Here is a 23,489-nt window from a genome sequence, read left to right on the forward strand (position 1 = left end):
ATGACCTTCCCTCCATCATAAGGTCAGAAATGGGGATGTTCGCTGATGAATGCGCAATGTTCAGCTCCATTCGCAACCCCTCAGATAATGAAGCAGTCCGAGCCCGCATGCAGCAAGACCTGGACAACATCCAGGCTTGGGCTGATAAGTGGCAAGTAACATTCGCGCCAGATAAGTGCCAGGCAATGATCATCTCCAACAAGAGAGAGTCTAACCACCTCCCATTGACATTTAATGCATTTACCATCGCTGAATCTCCCACCATCAACATCCTGGGGGTCACCATTGGCCAGAAACTTAACTGGACCAGCCATATAAATACTGTGGCTACAAGAGCAGGTCAGAGGCTGGGTATTCTGTGGCGAGTGACTCACCTCCTGACTCCCCAAAGCCTTTCCACCATCTACAAGGCACGTCAGGAGTGTGATGGAATACTCTCCACTTGCCTGGATGAGTGCAGCTCCAACACCACTCAAGAAGCTCGACACCATCCAGGACAAAGCAGCCCGTTTGATTGGCACCCCCTCCACCACCCTAAACATTCACTCCCTTCACCACCGGCGCACAGTGGCTGCAGTGTGTACCATCTACAGGATGCACTGCAGCAACTCGCCCAGGCTTTTTCGACAGCACCTCCCAAACCCGCGACCTCTACCACCTAGAAGGACAAGAGCAGCAGGCACATGGGAACACCACCACTTGCACATTCCCCTCCAAGTCACGCACCATCCCGACTTGGAAATATATCGCCGTTCCTTCATTATCACTGGGTCAAAATCCTGGAACTCCCTTCCTAACAGCACTGTGGGAGAACCTTCACCACACAGACTGCAGCGGTTCAAGGCGGCGCCTCACCATCACCTTCTCAAGGGCAATTAGGTATGGGTAATAAATGCCGGCCTCGCCAGCGACGCCCACATCCCATGAACGAATAAAAAAAATTAATTCCAATAATTTGCCCACCACCGAGATTAGATTGACTGGCCTGTAATTACTAGGTCTATCCTTTCAGCCTTTTTAAACAACGGTACAACGTTAACAGTCCTCCAATCCTCCGCCACCACGCCTGTAGCCCGGGAGACTCTGCTATTTACTCCCTTGCTTCTTTTAACAGCCTGAAATACATTTCATCCGGGCCTGTCAATTTATCTACTTTCAAAGATGCTAAACCCCTTAAATACTTGCTCTCACTAAGCTTATCCCATCCAATATTTCACACTCCTCCTCCTTAACGACAATCTCTGCATCGTCCCCCTCTTTTGTGAAGACAGACACAAAGTATTCATTAAGAACCATACCCACATCTTACGCCTCCACACATAGGCCCTATTCTTTCCTCAGTTATCCTCTTGCTCTTTATGTATTTATAAAACATTTTTGGGTTTTCCTTAATTTTACTTCCCAGTATTTTTTCATGCCGTCTCTTTGCTTTCCTAATTTCCTTTTTAATTTCACCCCTGCACGTCCTATACTCTTCTAGGCTTTCTGCAGTATTGAGCTCCATCTGGCATAAGCTTCCCTTTTTTGCCTTATCTTACCCTGTATGCTCCTCGTCATCCAGGGAGCTCTAGATTTGGTAGCCCCACCTTTTTTCTTTGTGGGAACATGTTTATTCTGAACCCATTGAATGTCTCCCACTGCTCTGACACTGATTTACCTTTAAGTAGCTGTTTCCAGTCCACTTTTGCTAAATCACATCTCAGCTTAGTAAAATTGGCCTTTCCCCAATTTAGAACTTTTACTCCTATTCTATCATTGTCCTTTTCCATAACTATGCTAAATCTAACTGAATTATGAGCACTACCACCAAAATGCTCTCCTACTGATACTCCTCCTACCTGCCCAGCTTCATTCCCTAAAACTAAATCCAGAACTGTCCCCCTGTTGGGCTTGCTACATACTGGCTAAAAAAGTTCTCCTGAATGCAATTTAAGAATTCTGCGCCCTCTATTCCTTTTACACTGATTGTATCCCAAATATCCTCACATATTTGACAAATCTCAAAAGGTTTTTCATCTCTGGCTAAAAGCCATTAAACATCAATAAGCCATCAAAAAGCAACATCTGGATACCAAAACCCTAATTCACATCAAGCAGTTCAAGGTACTGAAATAGATGGTGATTTTAGGGGTTAAGATGCTTCTAGGTGTTAGACTCATTTAAACAAAAACTACAAAAGAATATTATTGACAGGTCTCCCACTTAAATTCAAAATCCATCTTGGAGTTACTTCTAGTAACAAACAAGCTCTTTCTTTTCTAACTAAAATGAAATTTTATTCTCAAAAGGTCAGTATGTGCATATTTGTATTCGGCTCATGGGCCTCCAACCCAGTGACATTTTCAGTTCTTTTCTAACACATTCAAAACTTTAAATTCAAAGTTAAAAATGTTAATTCTCTCCGCTTAGTTATGTTGCAACCAGTGGGAAGTCAAAGCAGGGACGACTCCCTGAAGATAATCTCACACCCAGCAACAAATAAACAGACAAGTCTGGCTGCAGTTATAACGTATACTCCATCACCGTAAAACAAAAACCGCTTCATAGCAACCTGATTTGTGTAATATAACTGCACTAACGGTCTTAAACTCAAAACTATGTTAACTATGTAATTTCAACTATTCTACTTATTTTATGCAATGAAAATCCAAGCAAATAACTAGTTTAACAGAGTTTTCACTTGGGGCTAGAATATTGAAATGCCACCTTCTATTCATAATCTTTGTGCTCTAAAATCAATTATTCAGCAACCAAATAGACACGAATATCCCCAAAAATAAGCTATTTTAAGATTTAATTTAAACCTTTGAAAGTTTCCCCTTTTTACTGTAGATCACTCTTGCTGTCTTTAATCTCCACAGAGTTGTCTTTCAGGTAAAAGAATGATATGGTATAGTATGTTTTGCAGATTTCTCCGTTGCTATCATTGGTGCCACCCTAGAATACAAGAAAACATCTCCTCTGTGGAAAGGGATAAAGAAGAGTCAAATCTGCTCATTGAAGAAAACAGACTTCAATGGTCAACTAGAATTTAATTCCGCTTCAGCTCCCTGGCGCCAGAAAAATCAAGTATCCCAAAGTGACATTATACTTCCAATAGGTTCAGCTCCTATTACGTTAAATTAGGTAACAAACTGACAAGTATTCAATGTGCTGAGCACTAGAAATAATAGTAATTGTACATCATTCCACACTTGAATCAGAAATTCTTTGCAACAGAAATAAGTTGAAGTACTGCAATTTATGCTTGAATCTGGTTGGCATTCGTCTAGAGTCAACTAGCCCAAAAGAGGTTTTTATATTCCTTCCAATACAGAGGGATAATGTTTGCAGTGTTATAGTTTTCGTTGTAGTATCTTTAAATAAACTGAACATAAACCAGGATGAAATACTGTGGGTAAAAGATTACAACAGATGTGTTTAACTTTATGAATGCTTTTTTGGAAAAAAAAATTAAATTCTGAGATTGCCTTCAATAATCTAAATCTAGATAATGCAGAGATATCACAAGTCACTTACAGTTCCACTAGTTTCTGGCAGAATCCCCAGGCATCAGAGTTTATTCGAGAGATGGTATTGTAGCTCAGGAAGAGCTGCTGCAGGGAGGACAGCCCATAAAGCCAGCCACTAGTCACTTCATTCAAGATATTATTGTCCAAATGCCTAGAAAAGGTTAAAGATTTGAGTTATATCTCCCTCATACTAGCAACACAAGCCATCTTAAAAGAAATAAATTCAGTATTTGCCTTCTATTGAAGCACATTCCAAAACTACATTTATTAAAAAGGTCAAATATATTTTATTTCTACACTTAAAAGTGGTTACAATGCAAATTTTCAAAACAAAATTAGCACCACCATAGAGATGTGACAAGAAACACCAGGTGGAAAAAGCTGCAAACTGTTCTGAAGAAAAATCCACTGGCCATCAGTTGCACAACTGGGGTATAGATACCAACTTCACACAGCTGCTCAGTTTGCACTGTAGCAACCCAAGAAGGATACTAGCATGAGCTGCAAAAATGCCGCTTTTCATACCATGACATTGGAACATACAATTTTACATAAATTGTTCATGGCACATTGCAGTATCCATCAGATTCACTACAGCATAAGCTAAAAAGTACAAATAAGGCAAAAGACAAATCACATGAATCTATTAAAACCACAGCCTACAGATCCTCAGATTGAACACCAAGCCTGATATCATTAATACGCGATTCATACATAGATGTGCATGAGCGAAGGGGAAGAGAGAAAAAGAATAAATGGACAGATGACAGTGTATGATCCTACAATGTAATTGCATTCCTGCAATATTTGGTCTTGCATATTCTTAACATCTGTGACACAATTCCCTAAAAGTGACTTACAGAGTTTGCATCTTAGCAAGGCCCCAGAAGGCTCCATCCATGAGTTTGCTGATATTATTCCGCTGCAATTTAAGCACTTCCAAGTGGTCTAATCCATGAAATGTTAGTCCATCAATGAGACGTATTCTGTTTCGGTTCAGCTCTCTGGAACACAACACATACAAAACCCATCTTTAAACCTGCTTCCACTTGCCACTGCCCTATCTCTTCTGTTGAGAAAACTGGCAGTTCCTGAGGTAACTGATCGATTTTCAAAATAGTGGCATTATCTTTTTCACTACCTACACCTGGGAGGAAGAGAGGTCAACATCAAAACCTCTTCAGACTCAAAAGAACAAATAATCTATGTCATTCACCTATGTCACTTATCACGACATTCATAAATGCCTCGTAATTTGATTCCCAAAATAGTATTTTCAAACTACAACAAAACTGACCAACAGGACCAGATGAAAATAAGATGGTTTTATAATATGAGACAGTCATTTAGATGCTGTGCAGAATGCACAACAGGCCAGAAGATTGTCTTTGTTTTACCATACGCTGCATCACTGTGGCCAATGTCAGTTCTGCTTTCCATCTGGTTGCTGTGAATTTCACAAGATTTAGAAAGCAGTTATGCAAAGTCATCCAGTGATCTTTACTTTAATGATGGGACTAATTCCAGCAGTAATAGGTTGAATTGATTAAAAACACAACTTCAAATCACTATTCAGGTCTCGCTCATCAATTTGAGGAAGAAAATTGTGATCACAAGAATCAAAATTCAAATCCTTAACAAACAATCTCCATTTTCAATCCCATGTCTCGTCTCATTGGTGACAGCAAGAGAATATAGCTATGGTAATCAACTTAGGGCACCTGTAAAGGCTACCATACTAATTGGTTTCTGAACAATAGAAAATCAAACAAGATAGTAACCTCTTTAATGTCTCGCTCTAGGTTTGACTAGCTTTTCTTCTGTGCTGAATAGAGGCTGGTTATATAATACTGTTAGCAGCTATGGAATTATCCACACCCTTGAATAATCTGACCCAGCTCCAATGGAGTTACTTGGGCATAAGTCATTTTGCCCCCCCAAGAGATAAATAAAATCAAAACATGGAGAGGGAGGCTTGAAGAGTGTGGATGCCATCATAATGTAGTCAGACATCATTTCCTATTAAAAGGAGGTATTTGGGAGTTGTTACGTAGTAAAGTAAGCCAATACATACACCTCATGTTTCTGTAATAGCTTTGTATTCAAAGATGTAATCCACTTCCTCCATAAGCAGGTTAACTTCATCATATAAAAAAAATTAAACTGCAACCACCCTGGATGTTAGCACTGTGTACCTCTCTCCTTAATAGGACAAATTAAATCCCTCATGTTTTAAAAGAAACTAATTCAGTAACCATTAGGCCAGATTGGGTATCTAAATAAAGATTTGCCTTTATCGAATGTTTGTAGCAAATAAAAACCACATGGTAAAACCGTTCCACATACATGGAACACTAAATATATTCCATGCACAGAGATACAACCCAACTGGAATTACGTCCCCACGCAGCCCAATGGTTGGAGAAAAAAATAATTTGAAACTTTAGGTGCTGCCAGCAACACTAAGTGCCAACTGTAACTATTGGAGCTCAAGACACAATTATTGCTGCATTTTCTGCAGCATCATTGGAACATAGCATATTTGTGCTACACAGCTGACAATCAAGCACACTGAGCATTTGCATGCAGTATGACAAGCTGTGCTACTTCGCAGTATTGCTGTAGGGAATAAGAACGCCATGCTAGAACATAACTGCCAAATTAAATTATTTTAAGTTTGTACTTAAATATGGAACTAAAACATGTTCTAGAAATAGAAAACTGTACAGGAAGTTGTTGAACAACAGGTTTATGCCACTTATGAAGGAGACCTAAATCACTTACTTGCAAGTTACAGAGGCTCCTTCATACATGGAATAAGCATCATGCTTGAACAAGTTCTGTACAGTATCTTTGGCATACCGATGAATCTGGAAGACTGAAGAACTAATTGATCTAAACCTATTTACAATTCAATAAGTATAATAAACCAGAATATCAACAATAATGAAAAGATGTTCATGATTTCTACTCACAGATGCAACAAATTTGGTAGCTTGAAGACCTTGACAGGCAGATGTGCGATTCGGTTTTTACTTAGCCGAAGAACTTGTAAGGAGCTCGACAAATTATCAAACGTGCCGGGTTCCACGATACTTATTCGATTGTTGCCCAGATACCTGTAAGATTTATAGATTACAATACAGATTATTACAACAGAAAACAAAACATGGCAACATTATAACTAAAGACACCTGCAATTTGAGAACATTAATTTATGATGCATTCAAAATAATCCACTTATCATTTATGCAGTTTTATTCAAAAAAATCCTCAAATAAAAGCAAAAATTTAGGTGCATTCAATACATATAAACAGTTCATTCATCAAATCATATAGCTTGGTAATCCTTTGTCACAAAGTAAGAGCTAGTGAGGTATTAGCTTCAGGTAAACCATACGAGTTTACAGCACAGGAGAACATTTAACCCATCACATATCTGTGTTGGCTCTTTACTAGATAGAACAACCTAAAACTGTCCCATTCTATTCCCATAGCCCTGTATCTTCCTCTGCTTCAAATATGTATCCATGCTGTGAATCTGAAATATATTAAAACTAGTCAATTAGGAATAGTTTCATTAGCCCTAAAGTACTAAATCAAACAATGTTTAATACGCCTGTTGACCTTTCCCCTCTCCCAGTTTCTCTTCTCCATTCTATGTTCTATTTTATTTCTACTTCATTATATTTGATTCTACCAACTCTGAAGATCTCTCCCCTATTTGTTGCTAACTTTAAAACCACTTACTGTTTATTATTCTTCTTCCCCTCTTTCATCATCTATTTGAAAGTTGGAAGCAAAGCTTTTTTTTCCAAAAAAAAGGGTTTTGATCATGTGCTGGAAAAGAGCTCTTTGTCTTACAAATATCACTTGACCCAGTCACTTGCATATCCCATTCCAGTGGGTTGCAATTATGGTCTTTAGACCAGTAGACAAATTTCTCCCACTTAGCATTATAAACTTTCAGAACCGAGGATTTTCTGGATACAAAAAGGGTGTTGCTAAGGTCCAAAAACCAAGCCTTACTTGATGAGTAGGGGATTATGAGAACAACTGTGGTCCCCTCCACTTGGATCTTATGAAAGATCTTTGCTATTAGAGGAAACGGAGAAAAGAACATGGACACTTCCTGTTCCAAAACATTTGACAGGCTACTGAGTGCTATTGCTCTGCTGTCTTGACTACTGCAGAAAAATCATCATCATCTTCTGGAAGGTTTCTGTGCTCAACAAAGGTATTAAGCAAAGGGATCAGTGTGATCAATGGAGTCACTACCAGAATTGCATAGCATTGGAGGCAGAATAAATGGTATTAGTTTTAGTAAAAATTACATTAAAGCAAATATCTGTTACAGAAAATTAGGTTTTTCTAAAATATCTTGAAAGGATGAGATTTTAAACTGAGATGCATTATGAAATTTACTTAGCCTCTTGTGGCGACAGGGGAGCAACAACAGCAAAAGTAAAAGGATTTGAAAAAAAGAACTGGTTTGACTTTTTCTAAAACTACGAGTATATAGATTTGGAAAAAAAATGCTGGCCCCGCAATCATCACCTTCACTTGATATTTTGTAAACATATTAAACAAACTCACTTTGTTGCAATTACAAAGGACCTCACTCCAAGCTAATGTACTCTGAAAAAACCAAGAACCTAACTTCATGCGATTGCTGCCTTATTTGGAAGATACTACCTTGTACTCAACTGCTTTAAAGAACTCAGCAGAGCAATGCAACTCCCTGAGGTTCCTTCTCATTTGCACAGGAAACTAGGTTGCTGTTAAAGAAAATGTTTAAAAATCAGAAAACTGGTAAGCAATAAAAAATGGTGCTTCAGTCTAGTTACAAAGATTCCTTTACCACCCATGAGAAAGTAAAAGCAGAAATTCTAATTCAAACCACTTCAAAATGGCAAAAGAATTAATTACCCTCAGGGAATTTGACCATGGAGCAATTGATTTAACCTTTTTTTTCATATAATTGAAACCAAAAAATAGTGTAGTTGCTGCAAATCTGAAATAAAAACTAAAAATACTGTAAACACTCAGCAGGTCAAGCAGCATCTGTGGAGAGAGGAAGGTAGGGTTAACGTGATAGATCCATGAACCATTGTCGGAATCCAGTTCTGATGAAGGGTCACAAACTTGAAATGTTAACTCTACCTTCCTCTCTCCACAGATGCTGCCTGACTTGCTAAGTGTTTCCAGCATTTTCTGTTTTTATTAAGATCATGAAACTGGAGAAGGTTTAAACTAGAGTGGCAGGGGGATGGGAACCTGAGCGGGGAGTCAGAAGGGAATAAAGTTGAGAGCAGCAAGAGAGGGGAAGACCCAGGGAAAATCTACAATACAAATAGTACAAACAGTTGTTCAAGAACAAGTGAAAGGGAAAAGCGTAGAGCAGCGGAAAGAAAGTGTACTTTAGGCACAACAGACAAGATAAAAACTAGAAGGCGAAAGGCGATTAACCCAGCATCAAAGCTGAAGGTCAGGCTAGGGTGTGTGGCCCAACTAAGAGTTCTATATACAAATGCACGGAGTATAAGGAATAAATTAAATGAACTACAGGTTCAAATTCAAATTGGAGGGTATGACATGATAGCTATTACTGAGGCTTGGCTGCAGGATGGTCACGATTGGGAACTAATTATACCGGGTTATAAGGTCTACAGGAGAGATAGGGAAAATGGAAGAGGGGGAGGAGTAGCCTTAATGATTGGAGATGAAATCACTTCAATGATACAGGGGGATATAACGAGAGGTAAGCAGCCAACAGAGACCTTATGGGTTGAATTGAGAAATAGGAAAGGATCTAAGACTATAGTGGGAGTTGTGTATAGGACCCCTGGCAGCAGCTCTGAAGTGCTAGATTGTATAAATGCAGAGATTAGACAAGTGTGTAAGAAAGGCATAGGGGACTTTAACCTTCACATAGATTGGGAAAAGCAGACTCGCAACTGTCAGAAAGGTAGCGAATTTCTTGAGTGTGTCCGGGATAGTTTTCTGCAGCAGTATGTCCCAGAGGCAACAAGGAGGCAAGCCATACTAGATTTAGTAATGAGTAATGAACCAGATTTAGTTAACGGCTTAACTGTGCGTGAACATCTAGCCAATAGTGATCATAACATGATCGAGTTCAATGTAATGTTTGAAAGGGAAAAAAGTGAATCAGCTGCTAAGAATCTAGACTTGGGCAAGGCCGACTTCAATGGGATGGGACAGAGACTGTCCACAGTAAACTGGGCAAATCTGTTTATGGGTAAAACTACTGATGATCAGTGGGAAATGTTTAAAGAAACATTTAATGTGATACAGAATCGGTTTATACCCCTGAGGGGCAAGAACTCTACTTGCCAAAAAAAACAGCCATGGACAACTAAATAGGTAAGGGACAGTATAAGGCATAAGGAAAGGGCATACAAAAAGGCAAAAAATGGCACAGATCCTGGCGAATGGGAAAGATACAAAGATCAACAAAGGTCACAAAACAGATAGTATGAGCTACAAAAAGAGAGTATGAAAAGAAACGCGCAAGGGATATCAAAACCAATACGAAGAACTTTTATAGTTATATTAGGAAAAAGAGGGTGGTCAGGAGCAGTGTTGGTCCCTTAAAAACTGAAAGTGGGGATATTGTCATTGACAATGGGGAAATGGCGGACATGTTGAACAATTACTTTGCGTCAGTATTTACAGTCGAAAAAGAGGATAGCATGCCGGAAATCACAAGAAAACTTATATTGAATCGGGGACAGGGACTCGATAAAATTAACATAGGTAAAGCAACAGTAATGAAGAAAATAATAGCACTAAAGAGTGACAAATCCCCAGGACCAGATGGTTTCCATCCCAGAGTTTTAAAGGAAGTAGGTGAGCACATTGCAGATGCCCTAACTATAATCTTTCAAAGTTCTCTTGATTCAGGAACTGTCCCTCTAGATTGGAAAATTGCACACGCCGCTTTTTAAGAAAGGAGAGGGAGGGAAACCGGGGAATTATAGACCAGTTAGCCTAACATCTGTTGTGGGGAAAATGCTGGAGTCTATAAATAAGGATAGGGTGACTGAACACCGAGAATTTTCAGTTAATCCGAGAGAGCCAGCATGGATTTATGAAAGGTAGGTCGTGCCTGACAAACCTGATTGAATTTTTTGAAGAGGTGACTAAAGTGGTAGACAGGGGAATGTCAATGGATGTTATATATATGGACTTCCAGAAGGCATTTGATAAGGTCCCACATAAGAGACTGTTAGCTAAGATAGAAGCCCATGGAATAGAGGGAAAAGTACGGACTTGGTTAGGAGGTTGGCTGAGCGAAAGGCGACAGAGAGTAGAGATAATGGGAAGATATTCACATTGGCAGGATGTGACTAGTGGAGTCCCGCAGGGATCTGTCTTGGGGCCTCAATTATTCACAATATTTATTAATGACTTAGATGAAGGCATAGAAAGTCTCATATCTAAGTTTGCCGATGACACAAAGATTGGTGGCATTGTAAGCAGTGTAGATGAAAACATAAAATTACAAAGGGATATTGATAGATTAGGTGAATGGGCAAAACTGTGGCAAATGGAATTCAATGTAGACAAATGTGAGGTCATCCACTTTGGATCAAAAAATAATAGAACAGGGTACTTTCTAAATGGTAAAAAGTTAAAAACAGTGGATGTCCAAAGGGACTTAGGGGTTCAGGTACATAGATCATTGAAGTGTCATGAACAGGTGCAGAAAATAATCAAGGCGGCTAATGGAATGCTGGCCTTTATATCTAAAGGACTGGAGTACAAGGGGGCAGAAGTTATACTGCAGCTATACAAAACCCTGGTTAGACTGCACCTGGAGTACTGTGAGCAGTTCTGGGCACCGCACCTTCGGAAGGACATATTGGCCTTGGAGGGAGTGCAGCGCAGGTTTACTAGAATGATACCCGGACTTCAAGGGTTAAGTTACGAGGAGAGATTACACAAATTGGGGTTGTATTCTTTCGAGTTTCGAAGGTTAAGGGGTGATCTGATCGAAGTTTATAAGATATTAAGGGGAACAGATAGGGTGGATAGAGAGAAACTATTTCCGCTGGTTGGGGATTTTAGGAGTAGGGGGCACAGTCTAAAAATTAGAGCCAGGCCTTTCAGGAGCGAGATTAGAAAACATTTCTACACACAAAGGGTTGTAGAAGTTTGGAACTCTCTTCTGCAAACGGCAATTGATACTAGCTCAATTGCTAAATTTAAATCTGAGTTGGATAGCTTTTTGGCAACCAAAGGTATGAAGGGATATGGGCCAAAGGCAGGTATATGGAGTTAGATCACAGATCAGCCATGATCTTATCAAATGGCGGAGCAGGCACGAGGGGCTGAGTGGCCTACTCCTGGTCCTATGAAACTGATTATGTGCAGAATCTGAGACTATACCAATTACTTTTATTAAAATTAGAATTTCTTTTAAACTTATACACAAAGCATGATATCCAGACCCAAAGTATTTTATATTAGGTTCAAAATTGTGCACTGCTGGTATTACATTGAGGAAAGTGGTTGCATATTTCTATTATACAGCAATGATGGTTAGCAGCACACAAAACTGAAGGTACTAGTCTGCTGTACTTCTTTGATTGACAGCTGCAACAGCCTCACAATGAGATATGTCACGACCCAATCTTGCATGATTATAGTGGCTGAAAGAGCAAAATAGGAGAGCATGCTATCAGCGGCAAAAACTCAGCAGCCCACCCCCTCCACATGACTCAGTGGATAAACATCACTCAAGGTGAGGTACTGAACCTTGCAGACTATGAAGGACCCAGGATCAATCATCTAGGCTATAAGCTGATTTCAGCTGGGGCAGTGTTGACAGTGATTTATTTTGGTGTCCTAGTACTAGGACGAAGGGAAAGAAAAACAAGGGTCCCACTCCTGGCTGCAATGTGGTGACTCCTGCTGGAAACTGTGTGGAAAAGTCGAACGAGGTAGGCTACCTTCCTCAACCACTCCCAACTCATTCTCTTTCCCAGCTCTAACCTGACCACACTGCGTAGTTTTCCACTATCTCTACCCAACCTTCACCATTCTCATCTCCTCCATGAGGCTACCTCCTTCTCTCTTAACCCCCTCCCAACTCATCTTCTGATTATTTAATTATCCATTCTCCTCCCAATGCTCAACATAGTTAACTGTTCCTTTTACTTGGGCAGCGTTTCCTTTCTCCAGTCAAACCACCATCATCACCCCACTCCTTAAAAAGCTTACTCTGAATCACTCCGGCCTTTCCAACCACTGACCCATCTCCAACATACTCTCACTGTCTAAGATTCTGGAATGTATCATGGCTATCCAAACCCCTACTTCCTATTTAAATCCCTTCCACAATATCAAGACCACCATGGTCAAAGTTATCAACAACATTCTGAGCGACTGTAACCAAGGTGCAATATCTCTTCTTATCCTCTCTGACTTTTGATGCAGTCACCTACACCATCCTCGCTAATGCCTTGCCTTTGCGGTCTACTTCCATGGCACTGCCCTCACATGGTTCCATTCCTACCTTCTCCAACACACCAAGTACATCTCCCGCAATAGCTTCTCTTCCAATGTGACCCAATGTTTGATCCTGCTTGTACGCCTCATTTATATGTTCCACCACAGCAATGTTACATGTAAGCATGGGGTCAGCTTTCATATATGCCCTTATTCTACATAAAATATATACATATAAACACACACACATATAATATGGATCATCCCTATACTTACAACAGAGTGGTTTACTAGGCTTCAGAGGGCATGAAGAATCAACCACATAGCAAACAAGAGTCACATGTAAGCCACAAAGGGTAGGGGGTGCAATTTGAGTTTTTAAACAACAAAACGGCAGCTTACATGGCCACTATTTCCCAGTGACAGCCCAAAGATTACCAGATTCATTGAATTCTATTTCATAATTTGCCATGATGGGATTTAACCTGAGTTACTTGTCCATTACCATAGCCACTGTGCACTATGATCATCACTGCAGTGTCCAACTGCTTGTTGACATCAAGTCGTAAATGAGCCATAAATTTCTGCAGCTCAACACTGGCAACTCCGAAGCACTCGTGTTGCATTCCTGCCTGTAACTGTGCACGTCAGTCCCAGTTCTCACCATAGAGATGTACAAGCTCAGCACATCTCATCTTCATTTTAGAGGCTTCAAGTTGATTACCCCCCAACATAACAAAAGCATTAACTATTTTACTTAAGTCAGAAAGCCTGCACATGTAGCATTCCAAAATACTTATGCTTACTTATCCCCAGTAAATAATTTTCAAAAGAGAAACAGAAATCAAATGGTTTATTTCTTCACATCTAAACAGTTATTAGTAGTGTATTTATATTTCAGAACTGCTTCCTGAAATAATTCTGGAACAGGTGCCACTTTCTTGCTGTAGGAACAGCCTCATTCTTCAGTCTTTACCGCTCATACTTCCTCTCCCCAGTCCTACTACATCACACCCTTCTCAATCCCTCACCACATCAATCATTAATCACCACTGCTCTTCTCTCCTGCCATCATCCCTACTTCACATCCCACTTGCTCCAACCTAGGTACCCTCCAATACACCCACCTTACAGGAAACCATGAGCTGCTCCATTCTCACTACCCAGGATACATTCCGCCACCTTGAACCTTGGGAGCCAATTTCACCAATCTCTTCGATGCTCTCCTTTCCACCCCTCATTGCCCCATGCAATCCCCTGAGCAGATTACTAGTTATCCAGCTTCTCCCAATTCACGCCTTTGTCTCTTCGATAAGCCAACTGACAGCATAGCCTGAATGGCTGTAACATAGAGCTCAAGGATTCCTTCCCCTCACATTCCACCATGTCCTTCAGATCACAATCTGTTCCCTTATTCCTCTAGCAATGAACACTCACCCCTGCCTTTTCAAGTCCCTCACCTACTGTACTCCAAAGCCTCCCCCTCCCACAACTTCCTTGTAGTAATCTCTTCTTTGCTGTCCTTACTTAGTCCCTGCACAGGCCTTATCCTCAGAACTTCAACTTGCATCTAAACTCACCATTTTACAATCCAGACACTTTAAACAAGAAAACAGATTGTTGTCAAACATTCAACTGTTGCTTTTGTGCTTGGCCCCAAGTGAAGTAGTTTCATAGATATACCTGCAGCATGTTCAAAACAAAAATAATAAAACCACATAGACTTTTAAGCTGAGTCTTTCACCCAAAAGATAGTCAAGCTACTTTGGCAGCAGTGATGTATTTCTGGCAAAATGGGAACCCAATATTCACTATTGAGGCTTACACATGAATAATGGACACTTGGTCGAAGTACTGGAAGAAGGGCGATTGGAAAAGAAAACTGCCAAAACAAAAGGGGGAAAAAGCAGAAGCAACACTGCAATATATATTCAGTATAAATTTGTTCAGCTACAAATCCAAGGACATAGTGGGAGGGGGAGAACAAAGAAGAAAGGAAGCAAATTAATGGAACTAATACCTTTTTGTTGATACAGAAAACAAAAAACTGTTTCCCTCCCCCTGCTCAATATGTTAAGTCAGAATATAGTACTCACAGGTCTTTTATTTTGAGTCGCTGTGGAAAGCAATTGTTTCGGATTTCAGTTATTTCATTGTAGGTTAGGTCCAGTGTTTCTAGAGACTCATAGAACTTCAAATGATTTGCCTCAATGCTACGGATCTTGTTGTGGTGCCTGTTTTAAAAAAAGTCACATATCAAATACAACCTCAGGAAAGTGAAACTGACACTTCAGTATCCCCTTCAACACAAAATGTGTGTTGAAACTTGTATTTTGCAAACCAGTGCTACAAGTCAATCAATCTTTCTGTGCAAACATACAAGTTGTATCTTTAGTCAATCAATATGTTTGTTAAATGCAGATATACCAATAGGGCTTCTCATTACCAAGTGGCCTCTTATCAAAATAAACATTCTTGACTAAGTAAAGCTAACAACTGGATGAAGCCAATTGTCGTGTGTCATTGCTAAAGATACTAGCACATTACTGCAAAACCTTAAGGTCATGTGTTAGCAGCAGCATGTTTAAGGTGCGAGCAGAGAGCCACCATTACGCTATCCGTCTATCGTAGAATCCAGGAATGCAAAACTTTGCACATGCACACTCAATAGATGTCGCTTATTTAATCTCAAATTACCAGCAAAATTTCTAGATTGAGAAGAGCTGATAAGACAGTGAGCTCTTTTATTGCAAAATGAATGGCAGCTTACTGTAGTGCCAGAGTTATTTGTTTGAAAATATAAGCATGAAAATCAGGCTTCACATTGCCTACAGTTATACAAAATTATACAGATTTTGAACGTAAAATTTGCAGACCATTCCAATGTCAGTGTTCCTGCTAACTTACAAAACCAATCCATTTACAGATAAAACGCCTGCTAATGTCATCTTCTAATACAGTGGTTTATCTCCACAAAATGTAGGAATTAGAGATGAAGAAATCTAGCAAAGATTTAAAAAAAACAGAAAACGAATTGTGCATGGAAGTATTATATATTTAAGCACTGCGGATGCTTGTGCATATGAGTTACTTAGGAAAAAATGATAGATTTCTTCAGCCAGGCATGATATATGGCAAGGAAACTATAGCGTGGCAGGTAAGAGGCAAAGGCACTGGAGATTATTCTTTGTCCACAAGCCTGTTCACTGATGATGACTTCAGACTAGCCCCGATCATAGGAGCAAGGTGTGAAGTAGGGCTAGGCTAATTTAAAATCCTGATAAGGTTTAGAAATTTGGAATGTTTCCTGTTCCAAATCAAAAAATTAAACCAGATTCAGAACAGCATGGAAATCTGATTCCAGTTCGGAACTGTAAATAAGCTATTAGCATCGTGTAATTTCATTTGAAGTGTATCAGCGCAAACATATGCGTCATATTTTTGAACAACTCCATTATAAACACATCAATTGGCCAATGGTTATGAAGAAGTAGCACAGTGATTACCAAGATTCCCATATCCTGGAACGCCTTGCCCAAATAGCTGAAGGAGTCAGCATGGAACTGCTACTCAACACAAGAATGAAAATCAAGATTCAAAACTGACAGATATGTTGCAAGTTTTTTTGTAACCTACAAGAGAGCAAATTTTCATTTTCAACCTTCCAGTCAACATACAAAGACTGTATTTTAGTCAATTGAAAGGATATTCTTTTCAATACAACACTATCTTTCAGACTAGCTCTTTCAAAACAAAAGAATATATTACAGCAACTCATCAACATATTTATTTATTGCCATTATTTGTAAACTTAGTTTGCACAACAATTCATTCCAGTTACAAGGAGACAAGTATCATTTACACTTTAAATGTATATTATTCAAGTTAAATGGATATAGTTTCTTCAGCACATGTTTTACCATATTTCTGTGCAGGTACATATCCAGGCATAATTAATTCTACTAAACTAGAGGCCTATGCTTGAAACACAGATCTGGCTCATTGCAGACTATGTGAAATCCCCCACTTTCACACCCAGCTTCTGCCACCACATGCCCAACAGAAATTTTAATGCTGAAAGAATTTGACAAAGTCCAATACTCAGGATGATGCTTTGGTGGTTTCCAGGTGGCTTGTGTCATTTCAGCTGTTGGTTTTCCACATAGCAGCTGTACTTTCAAGCTGGTGCAGTATTTCACACCAATGCCAAATTTCCCTCCAATTATGCCCCAAGTCAGTTTTAACTGCTTTTTTTTGTTAATGCAAAAGATACAAAGAACAAAAAGAGAGGAAATACATATAGATATGCAGTTGCCAACTGCTCGCATTTTGAGCAGTGAGCTTTTTGGATACCCATTCACACCACCCATGTAGTGCCTAAAGTACACACAACCTTGCAATGCAGCCTGGTTCATCTCTAGTAGAAATGAATAATGATACATTTGAAAAACATCTTGATCACTTCACTGTTGTTGCTGTTTGTGCTTCTGGCTGGCTGTACTCCCCCAACCCCCACTCAGCTCCTGCACACACAGGAGTCCACACAGAATCATTATGCAGCTATGGGAGAAGAACTTGCTGTGAAGGTAGAACTGACTTGGTTAAAGTACATGTGAAGACTGACCAGTTTAGACTTAACCTTGGAGGCCACATTTATTTCAAATCATAATGGCTTGACATGAATATGAGCGTCCCTCCTGGTTCACAGGCAAAACCGATAAAGTAAAATTTCCCACCTCTTTCTATTATAATCAGAGTAAATAATTCCTCAATACTTACAATGGACCAGTAGCTGTGATTATGCTGCATGATCACTGAAAATTCACATTCCCTGAGTATAAACATGGCATGCAAATAACACAATAAATTGTCAAGAATACTGACCAGGACACCTGGAGATCTTAGAATAGTGCCATGGGATCTTTTACGCCCAACTGTACGGGACAATAGGGCTGTAATTTAACATCTCATCTAAAAGACAAAGGCTCCAGACAATGCAGCATATCATCACTGCACTGAAGAATCAGCCTAGAAAATGTGCTCAAGTCTATGGTCTTCACAACCTTCTGACACTGGCAAGAGTACTACTAACTAAGCTAAAGTGGCACTTGTTGTGTATGAACTACCTGAAGCTCCCAACACTGCTGTCCAGTAAGTACTATTTTCTGGACCTTTCAAAATAACTATAACATGGCTTCACCTTCTCAAAGTTATCAAAAATTATCATACTCGCTCATTTAAGTAAATTTGTAAGTAACTTATATATCTCATTTTGCAAAGTTAAAGCTATAAAGATGATAGATTAATGATGATACTTAAATCACAGCAGATCCTCAAACAGCATACTGCTGCAGCTTATGTCATGGCAAGTTCATGTCCCACTGCACACACTTTGCAAGTCCTCTGTATGTCATACGTGAGGTCAGTGGTTTCAGCTTTCACAGAAAAACAAACTGAATTGCAGAATGTGGTCCCAAAACACCAATAAAAATCCTTACATCCAATGTAATAAAAAGGGATTCAACTTATTCAGTCACCTTGAAGCAATAGTCTTGCTTATGGGCCTTTAATTCAGGTCTGATTTTCAGTTGCATGTTTTTTTTGAGTTGCCAACTTTTGGGGGCTGCGTCAGCTTTTGAGTTTTGTAGGTTGGCATAAGTAACTGGAATGGATTTGAACACCTTTTAAGCTTAGAAACCAACATGGTCTTCAAGCATGTTAATCAAATATAAGCCTAGGTTTTTAGCCCCATGACTAGATAGCAGCCATCCTGCTATTCTTTTTCACACCTGATCAAAAAAACAGAATACATTGCATCCATAGGGCTAAATTCACTATTAGAAACCTAGGGCCAAGTTTAGGCCATTCTGCTCATCATTTTGTTAGCCATGGCAATGTTATCTTTTTAAAAATACCACTTCCCTGCCTTTCTCCATCCCTCCTAATAGTCCTACATTCTCTTTCAAACATCTCAACAGATATATTCCACATGCTCATAACCTTGTGCATGATGACCCTCCATAAACATGACTCATCCATCATGGCCTCTGGTTAACCTTCCTCCTATTTCATGATTTCCACTTGGCCAACTGACTCCCTAAATTTGGAGGCCCAATATAATTCCCAGCAGCCAACACAAGAATGGAGTTCCAAAACATGTGCAAAGGAACATGCTTCTTTCTAAATGGAACGTACAATGGCCCCAATAAGTGTATGCACAAGATTCCTTCCCTGTTCAATAAATTATCAACTGGGTATATAGACAGAGAGAGAAACAGTCAAAAAAGAGACAGAGGTCAGGGGGAAGGGGGGGGAGAAAAAGATGTCTAGAATTTAAAGGAAGGGACAGGGAGGCTGATGGAGACAGACAGATGGACAGTTCTACAATGGGTGGAGAACAGGTAAGAAACTTCAAGAGCAGAAGAGGGTGAATATCCAGCTCTGCTGGGAAAAAAGGTTGCAGCTGCAAGCAGACCTACCATTATGAAACAGCATGTTCTCTGAATCACTGAGCAATGCCATGCAGATTCAACAGCATACTCAAAAATTAAAAGTTTAAAACCACCAGACAGAACAAGCTGTTTATATGGTATGTTTAACTTTCTCCCAGGAAATGTAGGGAAATTTCAAGTTCACTTAAAAGTAAAGGACACCTTCCTTTCCAATACAAACATTAATTCCAAGTATAAACAAAATTGTTAGAATTTGAGGCATTTTAGGTGCTTGGATTCCAGTCACTATCAGTTAGGTCTAGGCTGACTAGATGGTTTTGCAGTACATACGTATCCCTGATTGGAGCATATTTCTTCTTGTTAGGAAAATCTACAGGGGCAGACCTAACACACTGATCAGACTACCACCACAATTATGTTGCCTCCAAAAGCAGGTAATTACTTCTGATTTCATTTCTGTTCCACTTGAAGCATTTTACACAATTCATGACAATTATGCTGCCTGTAAGGGATTTCTAATGATTGGGCTTTTAAAGATACAACATACATACATGCACAGGTTGCCACAATGATGTAATGATGTTAACTGCAGCACTCCATAAAAACAGAATATATATACACACATTAATACTTAAAACTGTAGGACCGCTAGCAATTGACTTTTTCTCCATCAAAAGCTAGTCCCTTCACCCGGCCACGAGTTTAAATAGTGTTTATTAAAACAGATTTCACTCAAATTATGGGCCTTATTGAAAACAAAGAGAATTCTGCCAGCAGTTTTACTGCAGCCAAGCTCCTCACACACTGGCAGTAGATTACTAAGGAACAGAGGTCTGACGAAACCAGTGGGAAGTCTGCAAACTGGATAACATTGAAACAGGAAGCTTCCTGTTTCAATAAGATAGTAAAAAAATGGTGCAAAAAAATTATTCCATGTGGTTTGCAGCTAAAACTTTGGCTTTGAAGCTCTAAATGTGATCTGCTTCCACTCCGCCCAAGATTTTAGCCCAGCACTCCCTTTCATTTTGATTTGTCTGGCAAAGCTTGGTTATCCTTGGCAACTGACCTTTCAAACCCGAAAGTCTCAAATTCATTATAGTGCTCACCATTAATTATCAAAGTGATTTCATTTTATGTACAAACTACTTTATAATCCAGAGAAAGATTAGTTTATATAAAGAACCTCTCATCTAGTTGTCTATCCTGTTACTTTCATTTTTAATTTCTCCATCCAGAGGAGAAAAAATCTTCATCTCCATAGAAACAAATAAATAACCAAAGCAAGGAGGAAATGACACTGAAATAGTATACTATCCAGCCACTAAATTACCAGATGTTTAAACCTAACATTTCCTTCTCCTCAGCGAAGTTTCTCACCTCCAATGGACACATCCTGGAAAAGGCTCAGGTGAGATCTCAGTCCAGCAACCCATCATGTGTAATTAGCTGGTATAATAATTGTTTTAAAGCACTGCAGAGATGAAATTTATAACCACATTTTTTTTTAAAAATTGAAACAGACTTACTGTATACATTTACAACATACTCTACGAATTGAAAAAACATGAAGGCAAAATACTATAATATTAAATATGTTAATGGCATTATATTAAAATTATGAGGGTTTTTGATAGAGAAGACGGGGAGAAACTGTTTCCACGGGCAGGAGAGTCGATAACCCGAGGACACAGATTTAAGGTAATTGGCAAAAGAGACAGAGGGCAAATGAGGTGAAATTTTTTTATGCAGCGAGTTTTGATGATCTGTAATGCACTGCCTGAAAGGGGATGGAAGCAGATTCAGTGGTAACTTACAAAGGGAATTGGATAAATACTTGAAAGGGAAAAAAACTGCAAGGCAATGGGGAAAGAGCAGGGGTGTGGGACTAATTGAATAGCTCTTTCAAAGAGCCGGCACGGGCAAGATGGGCCAAATGGCCTCCTCCTGTGCTGTACGATTCCATGATTCTGGCTTTTTCCCCTCCCCGTGCCAGAAATAAAACAGGTAGTACACCCAACTACTCGAACTGCCATTCTGAATTGTTTAGCAGCACAGCATCCTTTGATGACTTGCAAGGCATTCATGTAAAGGGAAATAAGTTTACTGCATGATTAACCTTTACAAGTTAAACCATTAATGGCTGTTCAATCTAAAAGTTTACACTTCTTAGTAAGGTAAAACATTGAAAGACGGCAATAATTAGAATATAAGTGTGTACACTTCTTTATGCTCATGTAAGTACTTGTCTTTTTAAAAGTCTAAAAAGTTTGCATGTTAAAAACAATCGCAGTCATCCCAGAAACAATAGCATTTGGCATAAGCAGTAAAAAAGCAACTCTCCTAATTTAAAATTAAGTGCTTGCAGAAGCTTCTGTGTTACTTACATTGAGGTCTTTAAACAATACCTGCCTGCTAATGTGTAGATCAGACCTCTTAATGTGCTTTATATGAAGGCAAACTAACCCGTTATTTAGATTGCAAGAAGGAACAAAGCTATCTCAGTTGGATACACAACAGCTCAAAATATGCAGTTTTAGATTAATATCAGTTTGGCATAAAGACAGTTACGGTGCTGACAGACTTCCAATTCCTCTGTTGTCACATCCAGTCTTTCAACTGCTTGCTTAAAAAGGGAGAGACAATGTCCCAGAGTGGCTCTCCAAGTTTTTCCTCCCTTTGGGTGAACACCTGGCTTTCACTCTGCATCACCATCTTCCTTTTTCCGTCCATTGTTCCTATAACCAACCAAGATCCACCAACTTCTCGGCAAGCAATTACAGGTGCCCACAAACATCTTATAATATCATAGATTTAGATTTGCTCATCCCTTTTTAACAATTACACTACTTCAATTTTTGTTACATTTCCTTGTACTTTCAAGACTTTGTTGTGCACTTAGAAAAGTTTGCACAAGAGAAATACAAAGAATGTAATGTCGCTGACATGGTTGTAGGTCAGCAGTTATGGGAGTCTGCATCAAATGATTTTAGGATAGCCCAAATGGCCTCCTCAAATAGACTCTAGCTGGGGGAAGCCAAGATCAAAGGGGGATTTGCAAGAGTAGAAATAAGAGTCCAGTGCTAGCTAATCCCTAAGAAATTATGTTGAATTACATTGCCAGTGAAGACTCCCTCTTCTGAGTTAACCCAATTCCCACAAGGGCCAATGGTGGCCTTGGACGTGTTAATCTTGTAACTTCAAAACTTAAGAATGAAGCAAGCTTAAAATCATAAATCTCAAACCTCCTTTCTGCAATACTTGCACACCCTACAGAAAAACCAAAACCATGGACTGATGCTAGCTACTATTAGTGGGCTAGAAATTACTCACCCGAGGACGCCACTCCACAATGGCGTCCTCTCCAACTGTCAGTGAATCCATTGTGCAAGTTCGCGAATGCGCACATGCGCAGTAAAACTCAGATATCGCTGTGCCACGCCAGTCAGAGGAAGTTCTTGCCCAATATTTACTGACAAAACCAAAACATCACCAGGGTCTCAATCAACAAACCCATACTAACCTGGTTATATAAATTTCTTAATAAACACATTAATGTCAAAACCTACCATGTTTCAAAATAGCTATCGAAATAACTTTCAAGAATACTCAAAAATATTGGGAAGTTGGAGAAAAAGGAAAGAATTTTAAAGTTGCAATTTTTCTTCAAGCATGTGTGAAAAGCTTCAGATGTGATCATTCTTAGCTCTACTCCTTCTGTTAATCGCTCTGCCGTTGATCTTCGACCTAAAGATCATACTGCAGATGTGCCCTGTATTAATGCCAATGACTCAACTTGGAGGAGGACATACAAGCAAGAAGAATCTCAATCTGCAAGACAAATAATCTTAGCAGGTGTATAAAAGCACAGCACATTTATAAACAGTTAGCACAAGTACAGAAGTGGGAGGCTGTTCAGCCCATCTTACTTCATCCACCCAAAAAAAAAAGTCCTTCCCAAAGTGTATGATGAATGAATCGGAAGGTTTTCACTATTCAGAACACCATTCCAACTGTTGATCACTTTCTGCATTAAGTTCTTACAAAAGATTTA

General features: G+C 39.4%; 1 protein-coding gene across 4 annotated transcripts in view; it reads right to left on the minus strand.

The window, feature by feature from the left end:
• The window catches only part of lrig1 (leucine-rich repeats and immunoglobulin-like domains 1), a 119,164-nt gene that overhangs the window by 46,133 nt on the left and 49,542 nt on the right, over positions 1 to 23,489 (minus strand). For all 4 annotated transcript variants that reach the window (XM_067998862.1, XM_067998861.1, XM_067998864.1 and 1 more), the window contains exons 4-7: positions 15,083 to 15,220; positions 6,488 to 6,631; positions 4,373 to 4,516; positions 3,520 to 3,663 (exon numbers count right to left, since the gene is read on the minus strand). In XM_067998862.1, coding sequence (XP_067854963.1) covers positions 3,520 to 3,663; positions 4,373 to 4,516; positions 6,488 to 6,631; positions 15,083 to 15,220 — 570 coding nt within the window. The remainder of the gene's footprint in view (positions 1 to 3,519; positions 3,664 to 4,372; positions 4,517 to 6,487; positions 6,632 to 15,082; positions 15,221 to 23,489) is intronic.

The sequence above is a fragment of the Heptranchias perlo genome, chromosome 17, assembly GCF_035084215.1.
Source record: "Heptranchias perlo isolate sHepPer1 chromosome 17, sHepPer1.hap1, whole genome shotgun sequence".
Taxonomy (NCBI): domain Eukaryota; kingdom Metazoa; phylum Chordata; class Chondrichthyes; order Hexanchiformes; family Hexanchidae; genus Heptranchias; species Heptranchias perlo.